Genomic DNA, 23,520 nt, shown 5'->3' on the forward strand with positions numbered 1-23,520 from the left:
CTGGTGGCCGCTGCTCGGGCTGCTGCCCGCGGGCGCAGTGCTCGGGGAGGACGCGGCGCTCTCAGGTAACCGGTCACCCTGGGCCCCCGCGTCCCCTGGGACCCGGACCTTCTGGTCCCAGGACAGGAAGTGCAAAGCCAGGCCCGTCCTCTGGTGTTCCCGCGGCCGCCCAAGCGCAGAGCTCCTTTGATTTGACCAGAGTCGCGCAGCCCGTCACTGGCACACCCAGCCCTGGCCCCTGGGCCTCCTGCACTGTACCTAGGTTTACATTAATAAACGGGCGTGGTGGTGCACGCCCGAAACCCCAGCGCTCAGGGAGGCTGAGACCGGAGGACAGTAAGTTCCTGCCCAATGCGGGCAATTTAGGGAGACCCTGTCTCAAGAAAGAAACTTTTTTTTTTTTTAAAGGCCTGGGGTTGTAGCTCATTTCGAAGGCCCTGGGTTCAATCCCCAGTACCACAAACAAACAAAAATCCTTATATCGAGAGCTATTCCTGTAAACTCAAGACTAGAGAGGATAAGAGCTTCAGCTTTAGCATGGGCCACAAGTTCCCCACCCTTGACTGGCTGTTGTGACTTTGGGTGAATCACCTAACTGGTTATGTGTAGGCATCTGATGACACCCCCAGGACCCTGGAGTCGTTATGGTGCGCCCAGAACTGGTAGCTTCTCCTGGCGATGTTAGGGGCCATCATCCACGGGGTGATCCCAGGGGAGTCGGAAAACGAAAACGCGAGTTCTGGCCCCAGAACTGCTTGTGATTTGCTGTCAGTTTAATTTCCTCTCTTCTTTCAGTTTCCTGCCGATAATACCCTTTAAAGGATTTCCCAAACGCACCCTCCAGCCTCTTCATTTTGTTGGCCCCTCCCTACTGCAAGGGAGGCTGCCAAGTGTAGCTGGAACCGGCCTTCCCCAACAAAGCCAGGATTCCATGGATTCCTGGAAGAAATCTAAGGATGAAGGAGAGAGGGGCTGTTGAGTAAGCAGTTACTGTATTTGCCCTGCCACAGCTGCCAAGCAAGTTACCATGCATGCAGTGCAATCCATCGTGGGGAGCTGTCTGCACCAGCTTTCACCAAGCGCAGCAGGTGTTTATGAGCCGGGTAGTGTTAAACCTGCTTTTGCCACATTATCTATGGTATTTAATAATCCTAGAAGCTCGATAGGGGTAGGTGGTAGTTATATTCCCATTTTACAGAGTAGGAAATGAAGACTTAGTAATAAGAAATATAACAAGTACATATAACTGACAGAATAAGCACAAATCTTCCTGAGGAGGGTTTCTGGGCATGGCAGCAGCCAGATTAGAAGTAGTCCTACCAACGCTCAGAACTTCAGGTTCTGGTTTAGTCATTACATTCAGCTACTTCTTGTGATGTAACCTCAGCTGAGGCTCTTAGTCTTTATAGACCACAGTTTTCTCACAAGAAAATGAAGATGTATTGCTGAACACTCTCCAGTATTTTCTGCACCTTTTAATTGCCTCGGAGAACCCAGTGTGCTTCAGGCTTCTGTTATGGTAATGATTTTCAGTTTTGTTTATTGGAGATATGCATACTTGCTTACCAGGGCTCCTGTTCTGTCAGAGACATGGAAGATGCCTTTTGAGTTGATGAAGTTCTAGTCTGCAGCTAAGAAAAAGTGAGGCCTGCAGTTGCAAATAGGCAGACTAGGAAGCACCAAGCTCCCATTGTCCTGTAGTGTGCCAGTGCCACCATGTTGGAGCCCCTGGATCAGATTGGGCCTGAGAACTACTGCTGCTCTGAAGTTGGTGTATGAGGAGACGAAGCAGCTGGTACAACATGCACCATTCACAGGAAATACTCTTGTTCTAAGGCCCCAGCGGATGCCAGAGGCTCTGATAGCGCTGAACCCTGTTTGTACTGCTTTCCTGTACATACACGCCTAGAGTAAAGTTTAATGGAAATTAGGCACAGTAAGAGAATACCAGTAATAACTAATAGAACAGTTACAGCAATATGCTGCAATAAATTATTTGAACTTATAAATTGTGTATCTCTGGAATTTTCTATTTAGCATTTTCAGACTGGTAACTGCAGCTTCAGCGAGCAAAACTGCAGGTGAGGCAGAGCTACTGTACGGCCATCCTTCCCTAGTGTAGGGCCATCTATTACAGGAGAGGCCAGGGAGAGATGGAATGCAGGGCCCTTCCTGTTCAAAGGTATAGGTCATTTCAGTTTCACAGCTTTCTGTTCCGCTGTGGCAGAGGAAGATCTCTCCTGGAAGTTAAAAATCAGCACCTGTTGATTTCACTTTCACTCTGGTGGCTTGAAGGAAGAACAAAGTTTGTCTTCAGATTAAAAACACTCAAGTAAATTGGAGTTAGTAGAATAGAGAAGTTACCTTTGTACTGTACCTTTAAGCATACATTTACAAAGCAACACCAAGGACAGTCCTAGCGCCGTCTGGGATCAGTTGGCTGCAGAGAAGGTTTGTTTGCACTTGACTTTTGTTTTTCTTGCTCTTTTTTCCCCCCTGGTCCCAAAAGAAAAAGAATGACAGGTTAAAAGGAGAAAACGTCAGCATAATTGAGTAAGTTCCTATTATTTTGTTAACAGTTTCATTTGAGGATAGTTTTTTTTTCCCCATATGAGAGCCATCAAAGGCTACATTTTCAAGAGGAATGTTGGTTGCTATTCTTATAGGGAAGTAGTTTAAGATCTGAGATTTGAGAAGTGTTTGTGCTTTTTATTTTTAGAATATTCTCTAAGTCAGTTTAAGTATTACCTGCTCTTTTCTAAAGTTTTGATTGAATATTTTTACTACATGTATAACCAAACTCTTAAATTTAAATATATACTTAAACATTTACTAATCAGTGGCAAAAATACTACAGAGGAGTTGTTTTTATTTTCGTGTTTTTGACAGGGTCTTACTATGTAGTTCAAGTTGGCCCTACCATTGCTGTGAAGCCCAAGCTGACTTTGAACTCAGTGACCCTCCTGCCTCAGCCTCCAGACTGCTAGGATTTCAGGCATGCACCACATGCCTAGCTCAGATGAGTAATTTTAAATTTAACTTATTAATTAAAGCAGGTGATCCTCCTAGGCGCTTGAAGCCTCAGATGCTGACCACCATTTATGCATACATACCTATGCACACATACCTGCAGACAAGTTTAATTTATAAATTAGGTACAGAGATTAACAATGATAACTAATAAGATAAAACTAACAAAACAGTTATAACAATATACTGTAATTAAAGTTACTTAAAACTTTTTATTTATTTATTTATTTATCTGGAATTTTCCACTTAATATTTTTGGACATGGTTGACCACAGGTAAGTGAAACTGTAGAAAACAGAAACCAGAGTAAAAAGAGGGCTCCTGTAGTCCTGAAATTATCATAGGTAGAGATTTATAAATTGAACCAAGGGCTCTGTTCATTGGTTCAGGTAACCTTGCCTTGCTTCCCAGGGTAAGGTGAGTAGTTAACACCTACTGCAGTTTGGGTACAGTGCCCCAGAAGTGCTTGTCATCCAGAAGGTGGGTTTCTCAGAAGGACCAAGAGAGCCTTTCTCCCGCCCCAAGTCAGGTTTGAGGATGTAAGCACCTTGGTTATGGAGTACCCTGCAGGGGGGGCGTGGTTCAGCCCCAAGTGGGAGCAGTGGGTTTCCCCAGGCAGTATTGATCCCTTCTGTCTGAATGAATGATTGTCACTGCATTTTTATACATTCTGAGAAGTCTTTTTCATTTTCTGGATTGCATGATGCAGGCATTGTTTGTTGGGATATATCTTGAGTTTGCCCACAATTGCCAGCAGGAGGTTCCTTATAGCAGAGTTAGCCAGCAAAATCGAGGGCTGTTGAGTAAATGAAATCATACATGGACAGGTGGCTTTTTGGCCTTAAGTGTCACTGCTTCTTCAGGGACAGAGGTTAAACAGTCAAACTGGTGTGATGTTTTCTATTTCTGCCCTCAGTTGGATGGTGAGTGGTCTAAAAGGTTACTGAAGGAAGGAGGAGAAAAGCCTAGGAAAGACAGGGCTTTTGTAATCAGCCTAAGTACCAAGATCTGGTCTCTGATACTAGTCTTGTCACAAGCCACGGTCTCAGGTCTTGTCCAGTTAGGTCATGAACTGCAGGTGAGGCTCGTGCCTTCTTGTGGCTGACGGAGCTTCTGGTTTCTTAGATATTTCAGAATTCATATGTGGGGTTGATTGAAGTGACTTCACCTCCGAAGAGGTGACAAGCACAGAGGGCAGCTAGAGGACAGCGTGAGATGCTGACACGTTGTCTGTACTGTCTTATGTGTTGTGTAAATTCTACATCAGCTTCACCTTGGAAACCAGAGGCCACTGTGGAGAATTCTAGGGAGACAACAGTGGCAACATGCTTTTGGTAGTGTGTGCAGTGGCAGTCAGGGTGGCCTCCCTCCATCTGTTCTTCCCTTGATGTGCTGGAAGTCTGAGGGTCGATTCAGAGCAGGCTCTTTCCCTCTACCCAGGACACACAGAGGTGATTGCAGTTCTTGCTTCCCCCGCTCCTGTATCCAGGGAGGAGTGAGAAAGTGATCCTTGGCCAGGGCTCTGCAGGGTCCCAGGCTCAGCCCTCTAGTTAAGAGCTCACTGGTGATGAGGTAGAGGAGGAAGCCTGAGGCTTCCCGTGCATATGGCCGCCCGTGTGTGGGTTCTGCAGGGGTGGCAGAGGCCCAGGCTGAGAAGGTGTCCTGTTGTTTCAGGAGGTTCAAGGACATGGCAACAGGCTTCTCTTCTGGGCTTACTGGTGCTGGTGAAGCTCTTAGCAAAATTGGTTGGGTTTTTACTGGCTGAGCTGCATTTGCTCATGTATTCCTTTAATCTCCTTGAATTTCAACACATACAGATGACAGATATTTAGATGTTGTGGGATACACGGATGAACACACCATGTCCCTAACTATAGGGAGAGTTACTAAATTCATATGTAATATGAAGATGGAAAAAAGTAGAGTCAGCAGAGAGCAGAAGACCATGCTGGAGTTTGCAAGTTCAAGAAGATGGCATGGGTGCGAACACACCAGCTATAGGACACTTCTGCAGGCAGGGAGACCAGCTAGAAGGCTGTTACTATAACCTAAGTGCAAAATGAATATGGCTTGGTGACCAAGAGGCATTGACTTTCAAATTCAAACTATTGCGCCACACTTGAACTGCATGTTATTGCTCTTACCATAGAAGCTGCTGTATCAAATGCTTTAGAAGACAGCCCTAGGACCAACTGGAAAAGACCTTGTTCCAAAGTTCAGCCCCACAAAGAGGGTAGTTCCTCAGATCCTCAACAAAAGGAAACTGTTCTGTGGCACTCACTCAGCCCTCAGGGCTGACTAGGAGAGGAGTTGCTGGGAGGGCCCTGGAGGCACCCATAAGGAGAGAGGCACACTGATGACAGCACTGGCCGAAAGTGAATGTTTTTGTAATGTTCTGGGACTGCTGGGGCTGTGGACCCAAGACCTCATGCCATCACCTGTCTTGCTGGACTGTGCTCCTTTGCAGAGCTAGGTAGACCCCTCTTTCATATGGAGGACTCCCAGGACCATGTTCTCAAGACTGGGCATCCATTGTGGCCGTGGCTCCTGCCCAGAGCGCACAGCAGAACATAGGATGTGGGCAGGCCAGCTAAGCAGCCTTCCTCCCCTGCTCTCGTGTGTGCTCAAGCCCTTCGGGGTTCTCATTGTTTTCTGCAGGTACCCCCCGCCCATTGATGTCCAGGACTGCTCTTCCCCATGCTGCTCTTGTCTGGGAATTGAGTGCCTCTCAAGCCCAAGAGTGCATGGTGCTGGCTGGTATGCGTGTTCTGTTCCGAGCACTGGTTCTGTGGTCTGTGCTGGGCTCTTGCACAGAGACTACACAGGAGTGCATTTTAAATTTTTAGTGTCCTGTATTTAACACAGAGCCTCTTGAGCTTTCCTTCTTTTACCGCTTTGGAACCTGGCTCTTACCCTAGATTCTTGTATTTATATCTCAGGCTCTCCAACTAAAAACTGGTTGTGTGTTTTTAAACAGATGCATTCCCTCACAGTGGCAGGAGTGGAGATAGAAGGGTGTCCTGTGCCCTTGGGGGCCTCTGCTCTGTGTAGCCTCCTGGTAGCCCTGAGGCTCAGGCAGCTAACTGTTTCAGGAGGCAGGGCATCCTCCCCCAGAATCCCTTCTCTAAGTTGCCTTCACTTTTCCTGGTGAATGCTAAGGGTATTTCAGGTGTGCACAGGGACCCATCTGAGCCCACTCAGAACTATTCCCTAAAGGGATGCGATTGTTGACAAGTTACTGCTGGACACCCAAGCCTTCTCCCACAGTAGGGTAGCAGGACCTTTTAGCTTAATTTCAGGTTTTCTGTAGACATAGCTGATCACAGTTTCCTTAGAGGATCTGGGAATTGGGAATAAGACCCATTTCTCTGGGTGCCTGTGAAGGTTCCCTGTTCCTGTTTGCTATTTGAGAGAGTTCCTGTTTGACCTACTATCTTGGATTCAGAAGAACTTACTTCATTTTAAATCCCAAGTACAGCCGTGGTCGCCAAAGAAATTGAGCCCCTTTAGTTTTTAATTTTTGTAGAATTTACCACACTAACATTCTGTAATACAGATCATTTCTCTTTGTCTCACATGTTGTGTTATATGTAATTATTACATAGTATGTGTACTACTTGTACCAAACACTCAGCATTTATGTACCTTCAGCCATCTCCAGCCCAGTTTCTCCTGTGCTGCAGACTGATCTGTCTTCACTTAGTCCCGCCAGTGAAAACCGGGTACACATATGTCCACATCTGTGCTCACCGCCACTCCCCTAACAAACTCGCCTTTTCCCCGGTGTTCTTCCTGGGTGAAGGGCCTCACTGTCTCTCCAGGAACTTGCATAGCATTTCTCACCGTCCTTCATCAGATGACTTTCCAAAGCCTGCGGACTTCACGTCCAGAGGGCTTTTAAGTCTGCTCCTTCTCCTTCCTCACTTAGTTCCTAGCTCCAGTAACACGGGATCCTTCTCTTGCTCTTGCAGGCCTAGAGCTGTTCCAGGTTTCCTGCTGCTTTTGTGTCTGGGGACCGCACAGTGCCTTGTCACTGGGGCCTTAACCCCATCCACAGCCTTACTGCTCTCTCCTGAGCGAAGCCCTTTTGCTGTCAGTGCTGTCCTGCAGGGGCTCTGACCCTTACCTGTAACTCTTCAGCACCCGCAGTCAGGATGAAGTCCGCATTACTGGCCCTGCCTCCTTGTCTGGCCGCAGGTCTCCCGCACTCCATCGTGTTCTCTCATCAGTATAACAATCACACGGTCCTAAACCAAACCGCTCCCGTGAGCCTTCTCGTCTCCGTGACTTTGTAGACATCTGCCACCCTCCAGCCCAGATTCTGTCCCCGTCCTCCATCCTTCAGTCCCATCTTTTCTGAGAAGCAGCTCTCAACCCCTGTCCTGCCCTTCAGCACTGAAGACAGGCCTGTTCTCGGTGACCTTATGGTGCCTTCTATGTGTCACAAGAGATTGACACTAGACATATTTTCTGTGTGGCTCTTCCTATACTGGAAAGACTAAAGGAATATAATTACCATGTAGAAGAATTTACTGGTCACAAAATATCAAAACTGTTACTATCTCCCTTTGGAAAAACATTTTTAAGAGTTTAGGTAATGAAATATTTTGGAAATTCTTTCTTTTTCCGTCTCTCAGCTTCAAGATGTAAAGATCTGAAGGAAATGTATTTAATTAAAACTGCTGGGTCCCACTGTTACTGCTACAGCCAGAATTCTCAAATACAGTGGACATATATATGGTCAACTTTGCAGGTAAGGCCTACTTTTAAATCATGTCCTAAGGACAGGAAGTGAAAATATACCATTTCAAAACACAAAGTACTTATGATGTGGCGTGTTGCGGAGTATCAGGGTGAAAGCTGATATCTGGAGCACACACAGGAGCGTGAGGAGGGGGATGCGGAAGGGGAGTGAGCAGCAGTGCCAGAGGCGAAGTAACTGAGCGTGCAGTTTAGCAGTGTGGAGGCACTGGTGACGTCAGGACAGCCTGTGGGGGTGAGAGTCTGACCAAAGTGGGCCGAGGAGAGGAACTGGAGCCTGCAGATTGCGGTGACTTAAAAAGGAATTGTATTGCAGTGAGAAGTGCAGAAACTGGAGATAGCAATGGGGAAGTGGAGTTCCAAGACGGCTGTTGTTTTAGATGGGAAAATAAAGGTACGATCTAGTAGAGAGAAGTGCCGGTGAGATGTACTTGATAAAGCTCGGCGGCCATTCGGGTTTGACTTCAGTGGAACGTATTCACTTCCTCTCTGGCAGAGAGCCTGTGGCTGCAGATGCTGACAGGCAGGCGGCTGTGGGCAGAGGAGCAGGGCGATGCTGACTGCTGAGAAAGGTCATCAGCTGAGAATGAGGAGCCGCTGACATGGGGATCTGCCGGAGTCTTTGGGAAGTCACGTCCTGAGAGGGTGGATGAATGAATGCATAGGGATGTGGGTGTGGATGGCTGTAGCTTCCAGGTCCCACTTCCGGCTCTCTGTCAAGGATCTGACGCGAGATCACTGTGTCTTCCTCCGTTGGATTTGGTAGCACAAATGCAAGAGTGGAATAGGTGGAGAGTTGTATTTTTCATGACAAAGCAAGAGGAGTACAAAAGAGTCATGGGTGGCTTATGTTGATCATGGAATTTAGCTGGGTGAGAAGGGCCTGAGGACATCAAGAGGGTGAAGAGGAGGGGAAAGATGTTCTAATCCCTGGTTGGGGGCAGGGTGCTAAAGGAGGCATGCTCGAAAGATAGCAGGTGGTGTGTGGGGTCTGCAGTTTACTACTGATGGGTTTAGTGCACAACTATGAGAGTGATTAGCAGAGGTGAGGTGGAAGACAAGCACACAAGGAAGGAGTTCCCAGAACTGAGAGACCCTTACATGTCTCTTGGCCACAATGACTTGCTAGAAGACAGATGTATTAGTCACCTTCCCATTTGGGGACTAAATACCCAACACCTGCAAGTTAAGGGAGGAGAGGTTTATTTGGCTCAAGGTTTCAGATGATTCAGTCCATGGTTGGCTGGCTCCGAGGCAGAAACTGTACGGTGGAAGGGCATGGAAGATTGGGACAGAGAAGAAAGGAAGGAGCTGGGGACAAGAATACACCCTTTCAGGTCACACTCCTAGTGACCGACATCTTCTGACCAGGCCCCACCACCTGACAGCACTTTCAGTTAGAGACTCATCCGTGGGTGAATCCAGTGATGGGTTTAGCAGCCCCGTCATCACCATCTTCTAAATGCATGAGGCTTTGAGGGGACACAAGAGTTAAGAGAACTACAACTCAGGAGAGGAAGCATCCATTTTCAAAGATGTTCAAGGTCTAGTGTGTGTTTGGATTAAATGCAGGTATATAGGGTCCACCCCTAAGACCAGAACATGACTGTGTGCATCTGTGTGTCCTTTTTTCAGCCAGTTCTCCTTCCTCCTCTGCCCACCCTTTTAAGAAGCTTATGTAAAGTTTTTACTTCTTTGATTGTGGATTTGTTTTGTTTGTTTTGTAGGTGAACATCACCAGTCCAGTCCTCTTTAGTATTGTATATATCACAGAAAGGCATAATTGCCAGTATCCAGAAACAATCCTATCTGTTATTAAGTGTGTAATTCATAACTTATGGACACCGAAGGAGTCTCATAAAATAACTATAGCCATCAGCCCATACAAGGACACTGTGTGCTTCGCTGTGAAGCCCATCAAGAAGACATATGTCTATACAATAAGTGTGACTCGAAAGAGTAAGTCTGTTTTTATTATACCTGACTTCCTGGATTCAGTTTTTCTGGATTGACATGTCTCTTCTCCTACCAATGTTATATTGACACAGAATTTTTGTTGTGTGTATCTTTTTTTTTTTTTTACTCCAGTTGTGGATTTCAAACTCTTCCTTGTGTTTGTGGCAGGCATTGTCCTTTACTTTTATGCAAAGACCTTGAGCCAGTAAGTATTAATTTTTACATTCTTAACCTGTGATTTCAGAAGGAGATCGACCATGTTTGACTCTGTACTAAATATTTGCATACCTCTGAAGAGCTTGTAGTTCCGACTTTAGGTTTTGCAAACAGCAAATGTAAAGATAGTGTTTGAAAGATCTGTACAGACAGCAACAGTTATGTGTGTAGTCTAATGTGCATATGGTACACAGGGCTTTCACACACATTATTTTGTGCATTAGTATTTCCATAACAACTGTGTGAGTTCTGTGTCATTGTTCTCTTTTTTGCTGGTACCGGGGATCAAACTCAGGATCTTGTGCTTGCAAGGCAGGCATGGGACCACTGAGCTAAATTTCCGGCCCCATTTTTCTCCATATATTGATGATTCAAAACCAATGTCCGTCATCACACAAGCAGTCCTCATCAAAGCCAAGCTTTGTACTCCTGTTTTCTGATCGGGCTGCTTGCTCTGTTATGTCAGAGGTGGTGCCGATCCAGAAAATTGAACATAACAAACATCTGACTCTTAGCACAATATGTTATTCTGATGTTTTGTTTCTTACCATTTTCCTTATGAAAAACTATCTCTAATGTTTTACTTTCTAACTTGCTTGTGCGAGTCATTACCCAGCGTTTGTCAGCTCTTCTTGACAGTGCTCACCCTTGAGCTCTTCCTGATAGCGCAGTCAAGCACGTAGATGGCTCTGTCATCCCAGGGCTCTGTCAGCCGTGCGTGCAGTGCATGGGAGGAAGAGTGCAGTGGACTCTGAGGAGTGAGCTGTGACCCTAGGTCCTCTAGGTAGCACGTACTCGCTGAGGAGAGGGGTGTATGTGGGGGTACTGGGGTCCTACCAGGGATGCGCTATTACTGAGGTCCATCCCCTCCGTTTTTATTTTATGAAAAAATATTTTTATAACCAAATAATGGGAGTGTTAATAGTTACTATACCATGTATCATCTTCAAAGTACTCAGTACGTGACTTAAGCTAAAGATTTCTTACAAAAAAGAAACAAACAGGTAATAATACAAACTTTCTTTTCAGTGAAGTAAGATAAACTTTTAGTATAAGCAAAATATTATTGGAATGATTTTAAAACAACAGAATACGTAATTTGATAAATTATTTGAACTTTCATATAAGAGAAACCATGCAATATTTGAACTTGTGTTTCTGACTTATTTCACTTAACATTATATTGTCAAATTGCATCTATTTACCTGTGAATGCCTTGTTTATCTTTCTTTATGGCAGCATAGTACTCTGTTGTGTATAAATACCAGCTTTTTCTTATTCATTCATCTGTGGATAGGTATATGCACTATTTCCAAAATTCAGCTATTATAAATTGTGTTGCTATAATCATGAGTATTCACGTGTTCCTGTAATATCATTTTAACTCTTTGGGGAAGATACCTAGAAGGGGAATAGCTGGATCACATGGAATTTCAACTTTCAGATTTTTTACAAATCTCTACACTGATTTCCATGGTGGTGCACTGGTTTATATTTCCACCAGCAATGTAGAAGGGTTCCTTTTCCCCTGTGTCCTTGCCGGCATTTATTATTTCTAGATATTTTGATGATAGCCCTTCTCTTTGGAGTAAGATGGCATGTCAGTGTAATATGCATTTCTCTGATCTGGCCCCTTTAAAATCTTTACCTATGCATTCATTTGTCACTCTTGAGACATGGTCACACTAAGTTGCCTGGTCGTATCCTCTTGTGCTGCCATACCCAGCTGGGGGAGCAAAGCCTCCCGCTGCTTTCATTTCCTCTGTAAATTTAGGCATGGATGGTTGTGCGTGCGTGTAAAGGCTGCTACCTGCGAGATGCAGTTATTGACAGATCACATTCCGAATAGAGAAGGGGACTCAAGCATTCAGTTCGGAGCTACTGACATTTCAGTTGCCCTTTGTGTTTTCTTTCATGCTACTTGCTCTGGCTACCGTCAAATATATACAAAGATTGAAATGGTTTTTAATCTTCTTGTCTCTCCAGAAGCCTCATTTTCTATTACGCCTCAGGCACTGTGCTAGGTGTTGTGATGACATTAGTCTTTGTCCTGCTGTTGGTGAAAAGATACATCCCAAAGGTGGGTTACTATGTGCAGATAAATAAAACATGAAAACCATGACCTCACAGATATGAAAAACCAACGGAAATTATGCAGCTCATTCTGCATTTCTTAATCTAATCTGTGGCCTTCACTACATAAACTGAAGTTAAAATGTATCTTTGTGGAGAGTCCATTTTTAATTATTACTATAAGGAGTCTTATCAAATTGTAAGTATTGGTAATGCTGTTTTGAGGCTCTTTGTAGGCAATTTTTTAATGACTGAAAAGAAACAGATTCCATCTTGAGTAAAAGCTTTTCTCATCTTGGCAGAACTTGGGAATCTCATGATGCTAAATCTTTGGGACCTTAATTAACAGCATTGCTACATCTGAGGATTTCTCTATGATTAGTAGTTCTCCAACACACCTTCAAGAAAATAAGGCTCTGAATTTAGCTGAAGATAAAGTGTATTAATTCGTGGTGGTGATGTTGCATTTACCTAAAGCTTATAGCACCAGCGTTACTCTGAGAGAAGCATGTTCCTCTGCATAGCAATGTGCATGCTGGCCCCCGGGATCTTAGCAAGATGCAGGCTCTCATCTGTAGTCCCCTGGGAGCCGGAGAGCCTGCATTTTTCACAGTCCCCTGGAGCAGAGTTGGCACTGTTTGGGAACCAAGCCCTGAGTCACAACATGCTATTGACTTCAGTTCAGTTTGATGCAGAAGTTTCTAATACAAAAGGTTTATTTGTTTCTTCTATTTTATAAGCATGACCGAACCAAAAAACTATGTCATTTATTTTCTCCCATACACAGTATAGCACCTTTTTGGCTTTAATGCTTGGTTGTTGGTTTGCTTCAGTTTATGGTATATACCAGTTGATGGAAGAGCTGAAGTGGCTGTGGTATGAAAACGGAAAATATATATTAGGTAGGTAAATATTTTTAAAACCACATTTTGTTGGGCCGTAGATGTAGCTCAGTGGCACTGCGCCTGCCTCAAAAGCTGGTACCAGGAAGAAAAAAATACATTCTGTTACAGAGAAGCTGAAAAGTACAACTAGAGGACTTCTTTCAACATGCGTTTTTCTCTCCAGCATCTAAATTTTGATCTTGAACTAAGAAGTGATGCTATTAAAATAATATTTTGCTTATTTTATCCTCATAATTGGTGATTTCATTTCATTCAGGCTTCATTTTAAACTGTTTCTCTATAATCTTTCTTAGTTTTCTACAGTAATGACCAGAAGAATAAAAAGCCAAGCATAGAGGTGCATGCTTATGATCTCCCTCTGACGTGGAAGGATTACATGTTCAAATACAGCCTGAGCAATTTAGTGACTTAGCAAGACTGGTATCAAAGTTAAAATTAAAAAAAGCTAAAGATAACAGTCATTGTGAAGGCCCTGCGTTCAATCCTCAGTACTGGGAAAAAAAGTTAAAAAACATTTGTCCCCAACTACATATGCTTCTGATTGTGATTAAGCCCTAACCACATCTAACTTGTCAAAATTTCTAAAAAATGTGACTCTTTTCATGTTTCTTAATTCATTCAGTATGAAAGGTGAGAAAGTCTAAATATAAATTGACTAAAAAACTTGACTTTCCTGCTAAAAAAATTCTTTTACTTTGTTTTATGTTACCAAAGAAATTTTTTTTAAAGTTTGGAAATAAAGAAGGAGAGAACGCTTAGAACCAAATTTCTCACATAAACATACCACCCCTAAAACAAAAGCAGTTATGTTTTTCTTTTACCTGAAAACTTTATGCTTTTCCCTCCCCCTGTCCTGCTGCAGTGCTGCGGCTTGAACCTGGGGCCTCAGGTGTGCTGGGCAAGCATTCAACCAGAGCTGTGTCCCTAACCCCTTATTATCTTTTCTTGTTAGGTACTTTTAAGAAAATTACAGGTGACATGGTATGTACCTCTCAATACTTTGCTGCACATCTGTAAAACAAAACATTTTCTTTATAGTGAAATAACTTTTTCTTTTTTGGTGCTGAGGATTGAAACTGGGCCTCGTGTATGCACACACTCTAAGCTACAGCCCTTGCCCCACTATTAAATTTTTAAAAAATTAATAATCACGTAAATCATCTATTTCCCAGATCATGCTAAAATTTCCCTGTTGTCCTTGATGGCTGATTTGAAAACAAAACAAAACAAAACAAAAAAACCAACTAGTCTAGTCTATGAATACAGCCTGCACCCATTGTGTTCTGTGAGTCTCTTAATAAACAGTAGTTTCTTTTTAAATCACGGTGGTATGCTGAACAGACCAAGCAAATTATGTTAAGACTGTCCGCCTTCTAGATTTACCTGGTGATTGTGGCACAGTTGCACTCATCCCTCTCTCCCCCACATGCTCTGTACACTGTGATTAGGTCCTGAGGTTTGCTTGGATGTAAATTACCCCTTTTGGGTGCAAGACACAGGAGGCGATGTGTACTGTACCGTGGCTCACATCCGAAAACTCAGCACCACACAGGCACACCGCTAGTGATGGTGAACTAAGCCCTGGCTTAGGAGGGTGACCGTCTGACCCCTCCACTGTAAACTTACTTTTCCCATTTGTGACTAGAAGGTAAAAAAAAAAAAAATGTGAAGTAAGGTTTATAGCTGACAGTGACATCTAGTGTGACTTATTTCTGACCCAAACCAGGATGACATTTCCCATCTAGGATACTGGACTAAAAACAGACATGCTTAGATGCGATGGGGTCAAAAAATACAGTGAATATTTAAGAAGAAAAGTTTTTTTCAATTACTAGTGTCTTGACTTGTGGCTGCCTGGATGTCCTGATTTGATCTGTAACTTTACCTTTCACGGTCATTTTGACTTTGGGAAGAGCAAGAGGTTCCAGTGGCAGCTCCAGAGAACAAGGTAGATGAGGACACACTGTAATGTTTTTATGAGCCTGCCTTTCTGTTGGATGGCACTTGTCAGTGACATTCGCCATTTTTTAATGACACTTCATAAAGATTCGCAAAAAATGAACTTCTAGAAGTATCAGTAAGTGGCAAGAATGATGGGATGTGTGCTTGAAGCATGGGGTATCAGTAGCAATGTGTCTTATGTGGGAATACATTTTCTAATTCAAACAATCGCCATATGTATGTATATATATATATATATATATATATATGATCATATTGTTATATCATCATAAAATGATTATAAAGCCTACATTATTACAAAAGGCACCTAATAGCTCATGTGGAATGAAAAAATAAGTTCTAAAAGTAAGATTTTTTTCAACTTTCATTGCAAAAAAAAACAAAAGTAAGGTTTTCTCTTAGCACTTACTTTAAGTCAAGGCTTTCCCAGGTTCTCACATAGTTTTTCTAAGTTCCGATTTATATGTTTATACCTTGTTCTTCTTCTTTTCCAGGCTACGTCCTGGTAGTTGGAATTTTAAGCTTTGCTGTCTGTTACAAACATGGACCCCTTGTTGACGCCAGGAGCAGGGCTCTCCTGATGTGGACGGTGCGATTGCTCTCCCTGGTCCTGATCTACGCTGGCTCTGGGGTGCCTCAGTTCGCCTACACTGTGATGCTGCTGCTCCTGTGCTCCCCAAGTCTGCACTACCCACTGAGAGCTCTGAGTTATCTCAAGAGGTAGGTTTCGGTTTTGTTCCCAGTAAACGTGACACACTAGGCTCTGGTTTTATTTACTGTTTGGGGGATTTTTTTGTGAATATCTTATTTGATCTCATAATTAACTACATTTGATCTGGAGATTGTACTCTTGAAAGTGGGAGAGCAAAGAGCTCCAAGCATCTGATCCCATTTCCATTTCTAATCTGCGTTAATCCTTCAGAGATGTACCACCAGTTACTAGGGTGTCAGAGCTCACTCAAATTTATTAAAATCAGTGGTAAAATTACTTGGGCCCTGGGTTCCCTAAAATTTCTGCTTTTATTATGCATTTTCTTTTATTAGAGTCACAGACTGCTAGAGTGATGTTAGTTGTGCTTATAAGAATTAGGAAAAAGAAATGAATCATAAATGACTGAAGGTGTTCTTTAGTCCACTGTATTAAGGGCTTTATTTTCTCTTAGGTTTTTAACTCAAGGCCCAGGCCTTTTGAAAAAATAGAAAGATGAGTGGGACTTCTTTTATCGCAGCTTTTTGTGTCTTCCTCAGTCCTGGAGTCTGAACACCTGTTTTTTGTGTTGGGTGCCCATATGGGGATGGCCCTACCCTGGGGAGCACTTGAGGAGATCTAGGCATCCATTTCTGTATCTTAAGTGTTAAAATAGAGCTTAGTGGGCATGGTGGTGCATGCTTGTAATCCCAGCAATCAGGAGGCTGAGGCAAGAGTATCACCATGAGTTCGAGGCCAGCCTGGGCTACACATAGTGAGTTCAAGACCAGCCTGAACTACCTAGCAAGACTTTCTCTCAAAAATAAATAAATAAATAAATAATCGAGATTTTTCTAGGAACTAAGATTTACAGAAAGTTCAGGAAAGCTGTCCTGCAGTTGATATCATTGGGCTGAATCTTAAATAATGAACCAAAATGCCTTGGCGAATAAACATGGAGGGTGTTCTGATAGAGAGCAAAGGCCCATCTGGTACCACCCCAAGGCAGCAGCCATCAGGGCAGCGGGTAAGGTGGGTACTGCCTAGGTCGGGGTGCATCACATCCCTTGCTGATGAATCTGGTCTGATCCTCTCTGCAGGGAGCGACTAACCAGGATGCAGTTTGTTCTGTTCTCTTGGCTGCCTATAGAGGGGTTAAAACCCAGGGGCCAGGCTGCTGGGGTGAGACAGTGAGTGACAGGAGGACTGGGGGAATTCCGCAGTGTGCCCTCATCCAAAGAGGCGGTTACCCCCAGCTTAAGCTGATTACTACGTGGCATATGGATCCTTCATTGTCAGATCTGATTTTCTAGAAAACTGGAAACTTGAATTAGGATTAGAATGTGAATCCTAATGCTTTTTAAATGTTGGCAACGAATCTAATTAAAATATAAAATACGTTCAACAAACAAATCAAATTAGAGACCATGAACATTCCAGGGCCAGTGGAATGTGATCCATCTGTCTTTTCACACAGAAGATGGGTGGTGGGGGAGACCCCTGTAACAGGAGACCCAGCCTCACACTCCACAGTTGTCTGGACAAGCACAGATAAGGACCTGAACAGGGCAGTGCAGCGGTCACTTTCCCACACTGGGATGAAGTACTTGACCCTGGCAACTTAAAGGAAGAGAAGTTTCTTTAAGCTAATGGTTTTCAGAGGGATCAGTCCATGCTTGATTGGCTCTAGGGCAGAAATGGCACAGTGGGAAAAGATGGCTGAGCAAAACTGCCCAACACATGGCGGCTGGGAAGGAGACAGCGGAAGAGCAGGGGATGAGGACATCATTTCATGTTACTCCCCCAGTGACCTATCTCTAACCAGGCCTCACTTGCTAAGAGCACACTGAGCTCTGAACTCATCAGTCCACTAAGGAGTATAGTCCTTCCGTGATCCAATCACCTCCACAAGCTCATCTCTAGACACACAGGACTTGGGGGCCCTCTAGAACTACACCATAACAGGCAGCGAGACCAGTGCTGTAAGGGGAGTGATTTGGCTCTGAAAAGGAGACTCTGTGGCGACAGGTAGTTTATGGTGACTGCATGGCATTGTCACAGGGTTGAAAATGCACCACTGACAGGACAGGGCATGTACGCAGAAGACAGCAGTGCCAGCCACAGGGGTGCACCCTGAGTGGTCTGAGGGGTCCTGCCCAAGGCAGCCAGGGCCTGGAAGTCCCAGAGGTCCTTCTGCCAGGAGGAGGCTGGCCACTCACATCCTCCGGGCCCCAGGTCCTTTGCTAGGGTGTGGCCTGAGGGACTCAGAGCAGAATTTCTTCCTTCTCCCCTTTAACTGTCCAACAAGCAGATCCTGTCACCTGCACAATTGTTCTTTTCTGTGTTTGCTGTGCATTCCATAATAATCAAAATGTTCTATAATTCCATGAACTAGGAATAAAACAGATGCTCATAGGTTAAATTAAAAAATGCTCATATCTTGATTTTGTGCAGTACATTCTAGTTTGCAAAGAGCTGCTTCCATATATTGTAGTATCTTTTGATTGTAACTCCTATAACCCTAGGCCACAAAAATCTCATTTAATCTGTGCAGTGACTTCACGACTGTTCTAGCTTGTACTGAGATGTCCCCCAAAGCCTCGTGCTCATAGTTGGGACTTTTTAGAGCTTGGCTGGATCTAGGGCAGTGATGGTGAATCTTTTAGAGGTGAGACCCCAAACTGCACCCAAAACCTACTTATTTATTGCAAAGTACCAACACTACAATTAAACCTGAATACTGAGGATTTAGTTTCAGAAAAACAACTTACAGTAGCATCTTTTGTCTTAAAAGGAAAACAAATAACGTGTGCCATAGGTTTGCCACTACTGATCTAGGGTGTGTGATACTGGATTAAGGTGAGTGATTGTTAACTTAGTCCACTGATTGGTTTAACATCGCTCTGGGTGTGGATAATGGGAAGGCCCACCTGGGTAGGCATGTAGCTTGGATGGGATAGAAGGGGAAGGGAGGCTTGCTTTGTTGTGGCTGCTTGGTGACTGATGCCTTCTGCCTGCCACACCATGAGCTCCTTCTCCTCTGTGATGCTTCTCTGCCATGCTGCTCTGCCTTGGAGCCAACCAACTATGGGCTGAAATTCTACAAACTGTGAGCTAAGATAAACTTTTCCTCCTTTAACTTTGGGTGTTGGGTATTTTGTCTCAGCGATGAGAAAAGTAACTACGACAATGAGGTAGATCTTACTGTTTTCATTATTTTTAAAATAGAAAAGTGAGGCTCAGGACTGGTAAAGAATCTCACTTAGTAACCCTCACAGCCAGGGTGGGTCCCAAGCTTCTGGCTCAGAGACTACAGCTTTCTTCCAGGGAACCCAGGCTGGGGACTCAGTGGAGTGAACTAGCACATCAACCATTAGAGGCTCTTAGATTTTTGAAGCCCTGACCCTCAAGAAAGTATACATGTTTAAGACCCACCTGGTAATTCAGATGCTATTCACATTTGGAAATCTCTGGTTATCTTAATTTACTACTAACCCAAAAAACTTTTTAAATGCACTGATAAATATAAAACTTTATCATCATTACTCTTTTTATGAGATTCTTATATTCCTAAATTTTAGATACCTGCATTTTATGAGATTTAAGACTTTCTAGGTTAGAAAAAGAAAAATCCAACCATGAGCCTGTCAACATATAGTATAAGAACTAATATAAATTATTGTACATAAAAGACCTTTGTACGGTATTTACTCATCCTCTAAGATCAGTCAGAAGCACCACCACTAGGTGGGAGTGATTTCCCACAAATCCAGCTCCCTGGCCTAGAGAGCAAGTGCCAAGCGTGCGTCCTGTTGGGTCCCCATAAAAGGATATCTCAGCTGCTTTCCAGTTTGTGCCCAGGAATACCAGCAGGCCAAGCATGAAGAAGCCAGACTTTTGTCTTATTTTGTGATTAGAAATCACCGAGGAAGAAAAGTATAATAAATATCTCTGTCAGAATTTGATTCCCAAAGGCCTGGGAACATTATTTACATTAGTCTGGGAAGCAGGGAGGCCCAAATTAGGCCCAAACTGTGGGTCCTCTAGGCCTCGGTCGTAGCGGTCACAGTAATGACCATGGTAAGCATAGGTGTGACACACAGGAAGCTAAGCAGTGTTACTGTTACTCTCTGCGAGGGGTATTTTATAAATCTGAAGTATTGACTTGGGCAGGAATCTAGCAACCAAATGCCACTCGTTTCAGGAGAGTGGAGCAGTGGTTCACCCTGCAGTGGCCGGCGGCTAAACACCTCACGGAGGACGAGTACAGGGAGCAGGCTGAGGTCGAAACAGCCCGTGGTCTGGAGGACCTGCGCCAGGCCTGCCGCCAGCCCGGCTTCCCAACGTGGCTGGCTGTCTCCAGGCTCCAGGATCCTAAGAAGTAAGTCCTGCCCAGCTGCTCCAGTACGGCTTGGGTTTTAATTATTCTGAAAACAATACAGTGTTGTGGGACAGGTACTTCCACTTAGAAGCAGATGCTGTCGAACTTGTCAGAAGTTCTTTTCTTCAGTACTCTGGCCTTGGAGTAGGACAGCTATTGTCTGAGTCAGTATTGATCTGCTGGAGTGTACTGATCTGATGTGAGGTATTGACACTAAAATAATGAATAATAAATCTCAACATCTAGAAACTAGACACGAGAAGGAATTAGCAGACAAGAGTGTGTACATTCCATTTGGCTGCCAGTTTCTCTCCTTTCCCTGATGGCGGTTGCATCTGCCGTCCCCCTTTATACCCAGAGTAGAAGTGCCATCCTCTCTCGAAACAAAGTCAGATTTCACGCAAGGGGATAAGCAGCAAGGGCACATGTTATCTTCCCAAACAAAACTTTCCGTACTCACATAACTTTAATTAAGAACAAAACAAATTGTTATTAGATTCGCAGACTTTGTTCTTGGATCAAGCCACTTGTCGCCTAAGGAAATGAGTCTGCATGAAGAGCAGTACGGCCTCGGAGGTGCCTTCTTGGAGGAGCAGCTCTTTACCCCGCCCCTCACGGTCTCCCTGCGAGTTGACCTCACTGAGAACCATGCCCTGGGTGCGGGGCAAGGGCCCTGATACCCTTGGCAGAGCTGCTCTGGTGGCAGCTGCGGAGAAGCATAAGCCACGCTGGGAAGGAAGACGGCCTTTTCTGAAGAGGACTTGGTATTCCTGGCGAGGTGTGCTACCTCCTGTCCCATAGGTGGGCACCACGCTCTGTGACACTCTCTGCCACTTGCCTCAATGAAGGCTTTCATTAGGAACAAGGACATTACATTGCTCTTCAAGGGCCCAGTAAGTGACAGGTGCCTTGTCAACACCAGGCGCTAATCCTCTTAATCCCCTGAACCTGTATCATGAGACTGCGTTACTCTCCCTACATCTCTTCTGAATCAGCGCTGGCAGAGACCGGAGTTACGCTGTTTCAGGTTTTGCACAGAGTACTAGCATGAGCCAGAAAGGGGTTCTGAGGTCAGCTGAGGGCGATCAAGGTTAATTGAGTATGCTGCAGCACTTCTCAGAGGCTTTCTGATGCTGGTGTACACTGACTCTCCTAAAAGGGAAAAACTGCATGGTTTCCAACGGACCACAGAACCCTTTTTGATAAAATTAATATTCCAGGGGACACATGATTCGAAAAAGCTACTTGATGGTAGAACTGCAGTGTGGGGAGGTTAAAAGACTTGTCCAAGAGCGCAGAGCTAACCAGAGGCAGTACTGATAGAGCTCCAGCCCTCGGGTGTCCCTGACTCAGGGAGAGAGAAGGCCTCCTGAGACCCACACTGAGGGCCAGCCCTACTCGGGTCACAGTGTGGGTTTCCTTTTTACTTTTTGTTTTTAATTTTTCAACAGTGCCCATCTGGCTACTTAATAACTGTGATAAAGAGAAACGTTTCTTAAGAGTATAAAGTTTTGATAGGGCAACCAGAAATTATCATTATTTTTTATATATTGAAATTGAAGGCATTTAAGGTTTTGTGACATTTTGAGTCATTTAAAAAATTATTTAGTTATATATGTTTGTAAGGATGTCCTACAAGACAGACTTGTGGTATTTTTACACAAGTCTATTTTGTTTCCTGACACCAGATGTTAAACACCAGAGTGAAGTAAGGACTGAGTTCTGACCCAGAGGGAAGGAGGCCAGAACAGAGGTCCTGCGGTTGGAACACAGCAGAATAATCTGTGGGCAAAGATGTTGTTGAATGGATTCCTCTGTGAATCCAACTCAGGCCTTTTTCTGATGTGATCGTAAAGGATGAGGAATTGCTTTTAGTAAGGGTCATGGGCGGGGAACCACAGAGAATTTGGGCCTGGCTTTCCTGAGCCTGATTTAGTGGAGCTTCTTTACCGAGTGTGTGAGGGCAGCTCCTCAGTGGGAACTTCCAGCCTGGGTTTCAGATGCTGTTTCTTTTGGAGCCAGACATCAGTTTTTTCATGTCTGCTTCTACAAGACATCTTTTGCTTTTTTGGTAAACCTCACTTGGTGCCTTTTTCTTTTTCTTTTTTTGGTACCGTGGATCAAACTTGGGTCCTTGTGCTTGCGAGGCAGACAGCAGAACCACTGAGCCAAATCCCTGGCCCTAGGTGCCTTTTCTAAATTAACTCAGTGCCTTTACATAGATTGATGTGAAACAGTCAAAGCATAGCTTCCATTCACTTTTATGATGACGGCTGTTTTACAGGAGTAAGCAGGAGTCCAGCATCATTCTTATTACAGTTGAATCTGATTTTTATTTTTATAACTGTATTTATCAGTGATGTTAGTGTAGGAGGTATAGCGATATGGTGGGGTCTGTGCTGCCCACACCTTGGGTGTAGCTCGAGCGTCTGTGGAAATCATGGATTTGTCTGTTTCTGTTACATGAGTGCCATGAGAAGCTGAACAATTAAAGGCATTACTGGTGATGTTTCTTGGTGTCTCTTTAAGTTGTTGCTTTATTTCAACTTTAATGTAGGACTGATCATAACTCGAATCCCCATCAAGCGATGCATATTTTCCGCTCCTTGCTTCCTCCCGTCCTTGTTTTCTCTTTCCTTCCCTTTCTCTGCCCTGTTAAAGGCCTTTAAGCACTTTAAGGGACCATGCAGTCAGACGGCAGTGCTCCCCACCACCATAGGTGTGGAGTTAGGGGCAGAAGGAATCCTTTGTTGCGTTCCTGCTTACACGAGGTGCCTCACAAAAGCCTGCTGTTGTTAGCAAATTGGACTGTTTGACACCACATGTGTGGGTGACACAGAGCGTGGGTGGCCATGCTTAGACAATCCTGTCATTCAAATGTTATTTTAAAAGGTTTTTAAAAACGCGTTATGTATCACAAAAATGCTTTGTGCATTTGTTATATAATTTGCCAGTACTTAGGGTTGAATCACAGGGGAGCGTCCATCTGACATGGAGGACAGTAATGGCTTTTTTTTAATCTGGAAATTTAAAAGATTTTACACTTGGAGTAGATGATGAACTACGTCGATGTATCCAAATATTCAGATGAATTAAGACCTTGAAATTATACCAAGAGGAGGAACAGGACCTGACATTAATCTGTGTGATTAGGCCCCGGAATTGCAGGTGTACAGTTGTTTAAATTAGCTTTCTCTTTGTTTTTTGCGCAGGACCCTGTGCATAGATAAAAGGAATGGTGTTGGGACCTTGATGAAACCCGCAATTAGAACAGGTACTTTTAGACCATCCAGGAGCAAGCTGCTTTCTGAGTCCTTGCTGTGTGGAGTGGCATCAATGAGGTGGCCATTTGGGTGACTCGGCCTCCTTGACTCAGAAATCTGATTTCTGCCATTGTTCTTTAAGATCTGTCTCCTGTCAGCCAATTTAGTGATTTAGTCCGTCCATTTAAGTGACTCACAGTCAAAAAATATACCTGGCATGAGAATAAAAATGCCTGGCACCTTTGCAGAAGTCAGATTTATGTGGGTCAAGTCATAAGAAGCTTC

General features: G+C 44.1%; 1 protein-coding gene across 16 annotated transcripts in view; it reads left to right on the forward strand.

Annotated features, from left to right (window-relative positions):
- Nemp2 (nuclear envelope integral membrane protein 2) overlaps positions 1 to 23,520 on the forward strand; it is a 47,503-nt gene continuing 23,983 nt past the window's right edge. For 9 of the 16 annotated variants that reach the window (XR_004514401.1, XR_004514400.1, XR_004514402.1 and 6 more), the window contains exons 1-10: positions 1 to 65; positions 796 to 1,088; positions 7,668 to 7,783; positions 9,519 to 9,750; positions 9,880 to 9,952; positions 11,950 to 12,043; positions 12,824 to 12,938; positions 15,398 to 15,623; positions 19,796 to 19,972; positions 23,185 to 23,246. Coding sequence is in view for 4 of the 16 variants with exons in the window: in XM_010636859.1 (XP_010635161.1) it covers positions 1,028 to 1,088; positions 7,668 to 7,783; positions 9,519 to 9,750; positions 9,880 to 9,952; positions 11,950 to 12,043; positions 12,824 to 12,938; positions 15,398 to 15,623; positions 19,796 to 19,972; positions 20,469 to 20,649 (1,275 nt within the window). In the remaining 12 variants the exon portion in view is untranslated. Of the gene's footprint in view, positions 66 to 435; positions 1,089 to 2,889; positions 7,784 to 9,518; positions 9,751 to 9,879; positions 9,953 to 11,949; positions 12,044 to 12,823; positions 12,939 to 15,397; positions 15,624 to 19,795; positions 19,973 to 20,468; positions 21,513 to 23,184; positions 23,247 to 23,520 lie in introns of those variants that run through there. The other 7 variants (XR_782705.2, XR_782707.2, XR_782706.2 and 4 more) reach the window with 7 other exon arrangements.

Source organism: Fukomys damarensis, unplaced genomic scaffold (genome assembly GCF_012274545.1).
Source record: "Fukomys damarensis isolate Sample0158 unplaced genomic scaffold, DMR_v1.0_HiC HiC_scaffold_26, whole genome shotgun sequence".
Lineage (NCBI taxonomy): Eukaryota > Metazoa > Chordata > Mammalia > Rodentia > Bathyergidae > Fukomys > Fukomys damarensis.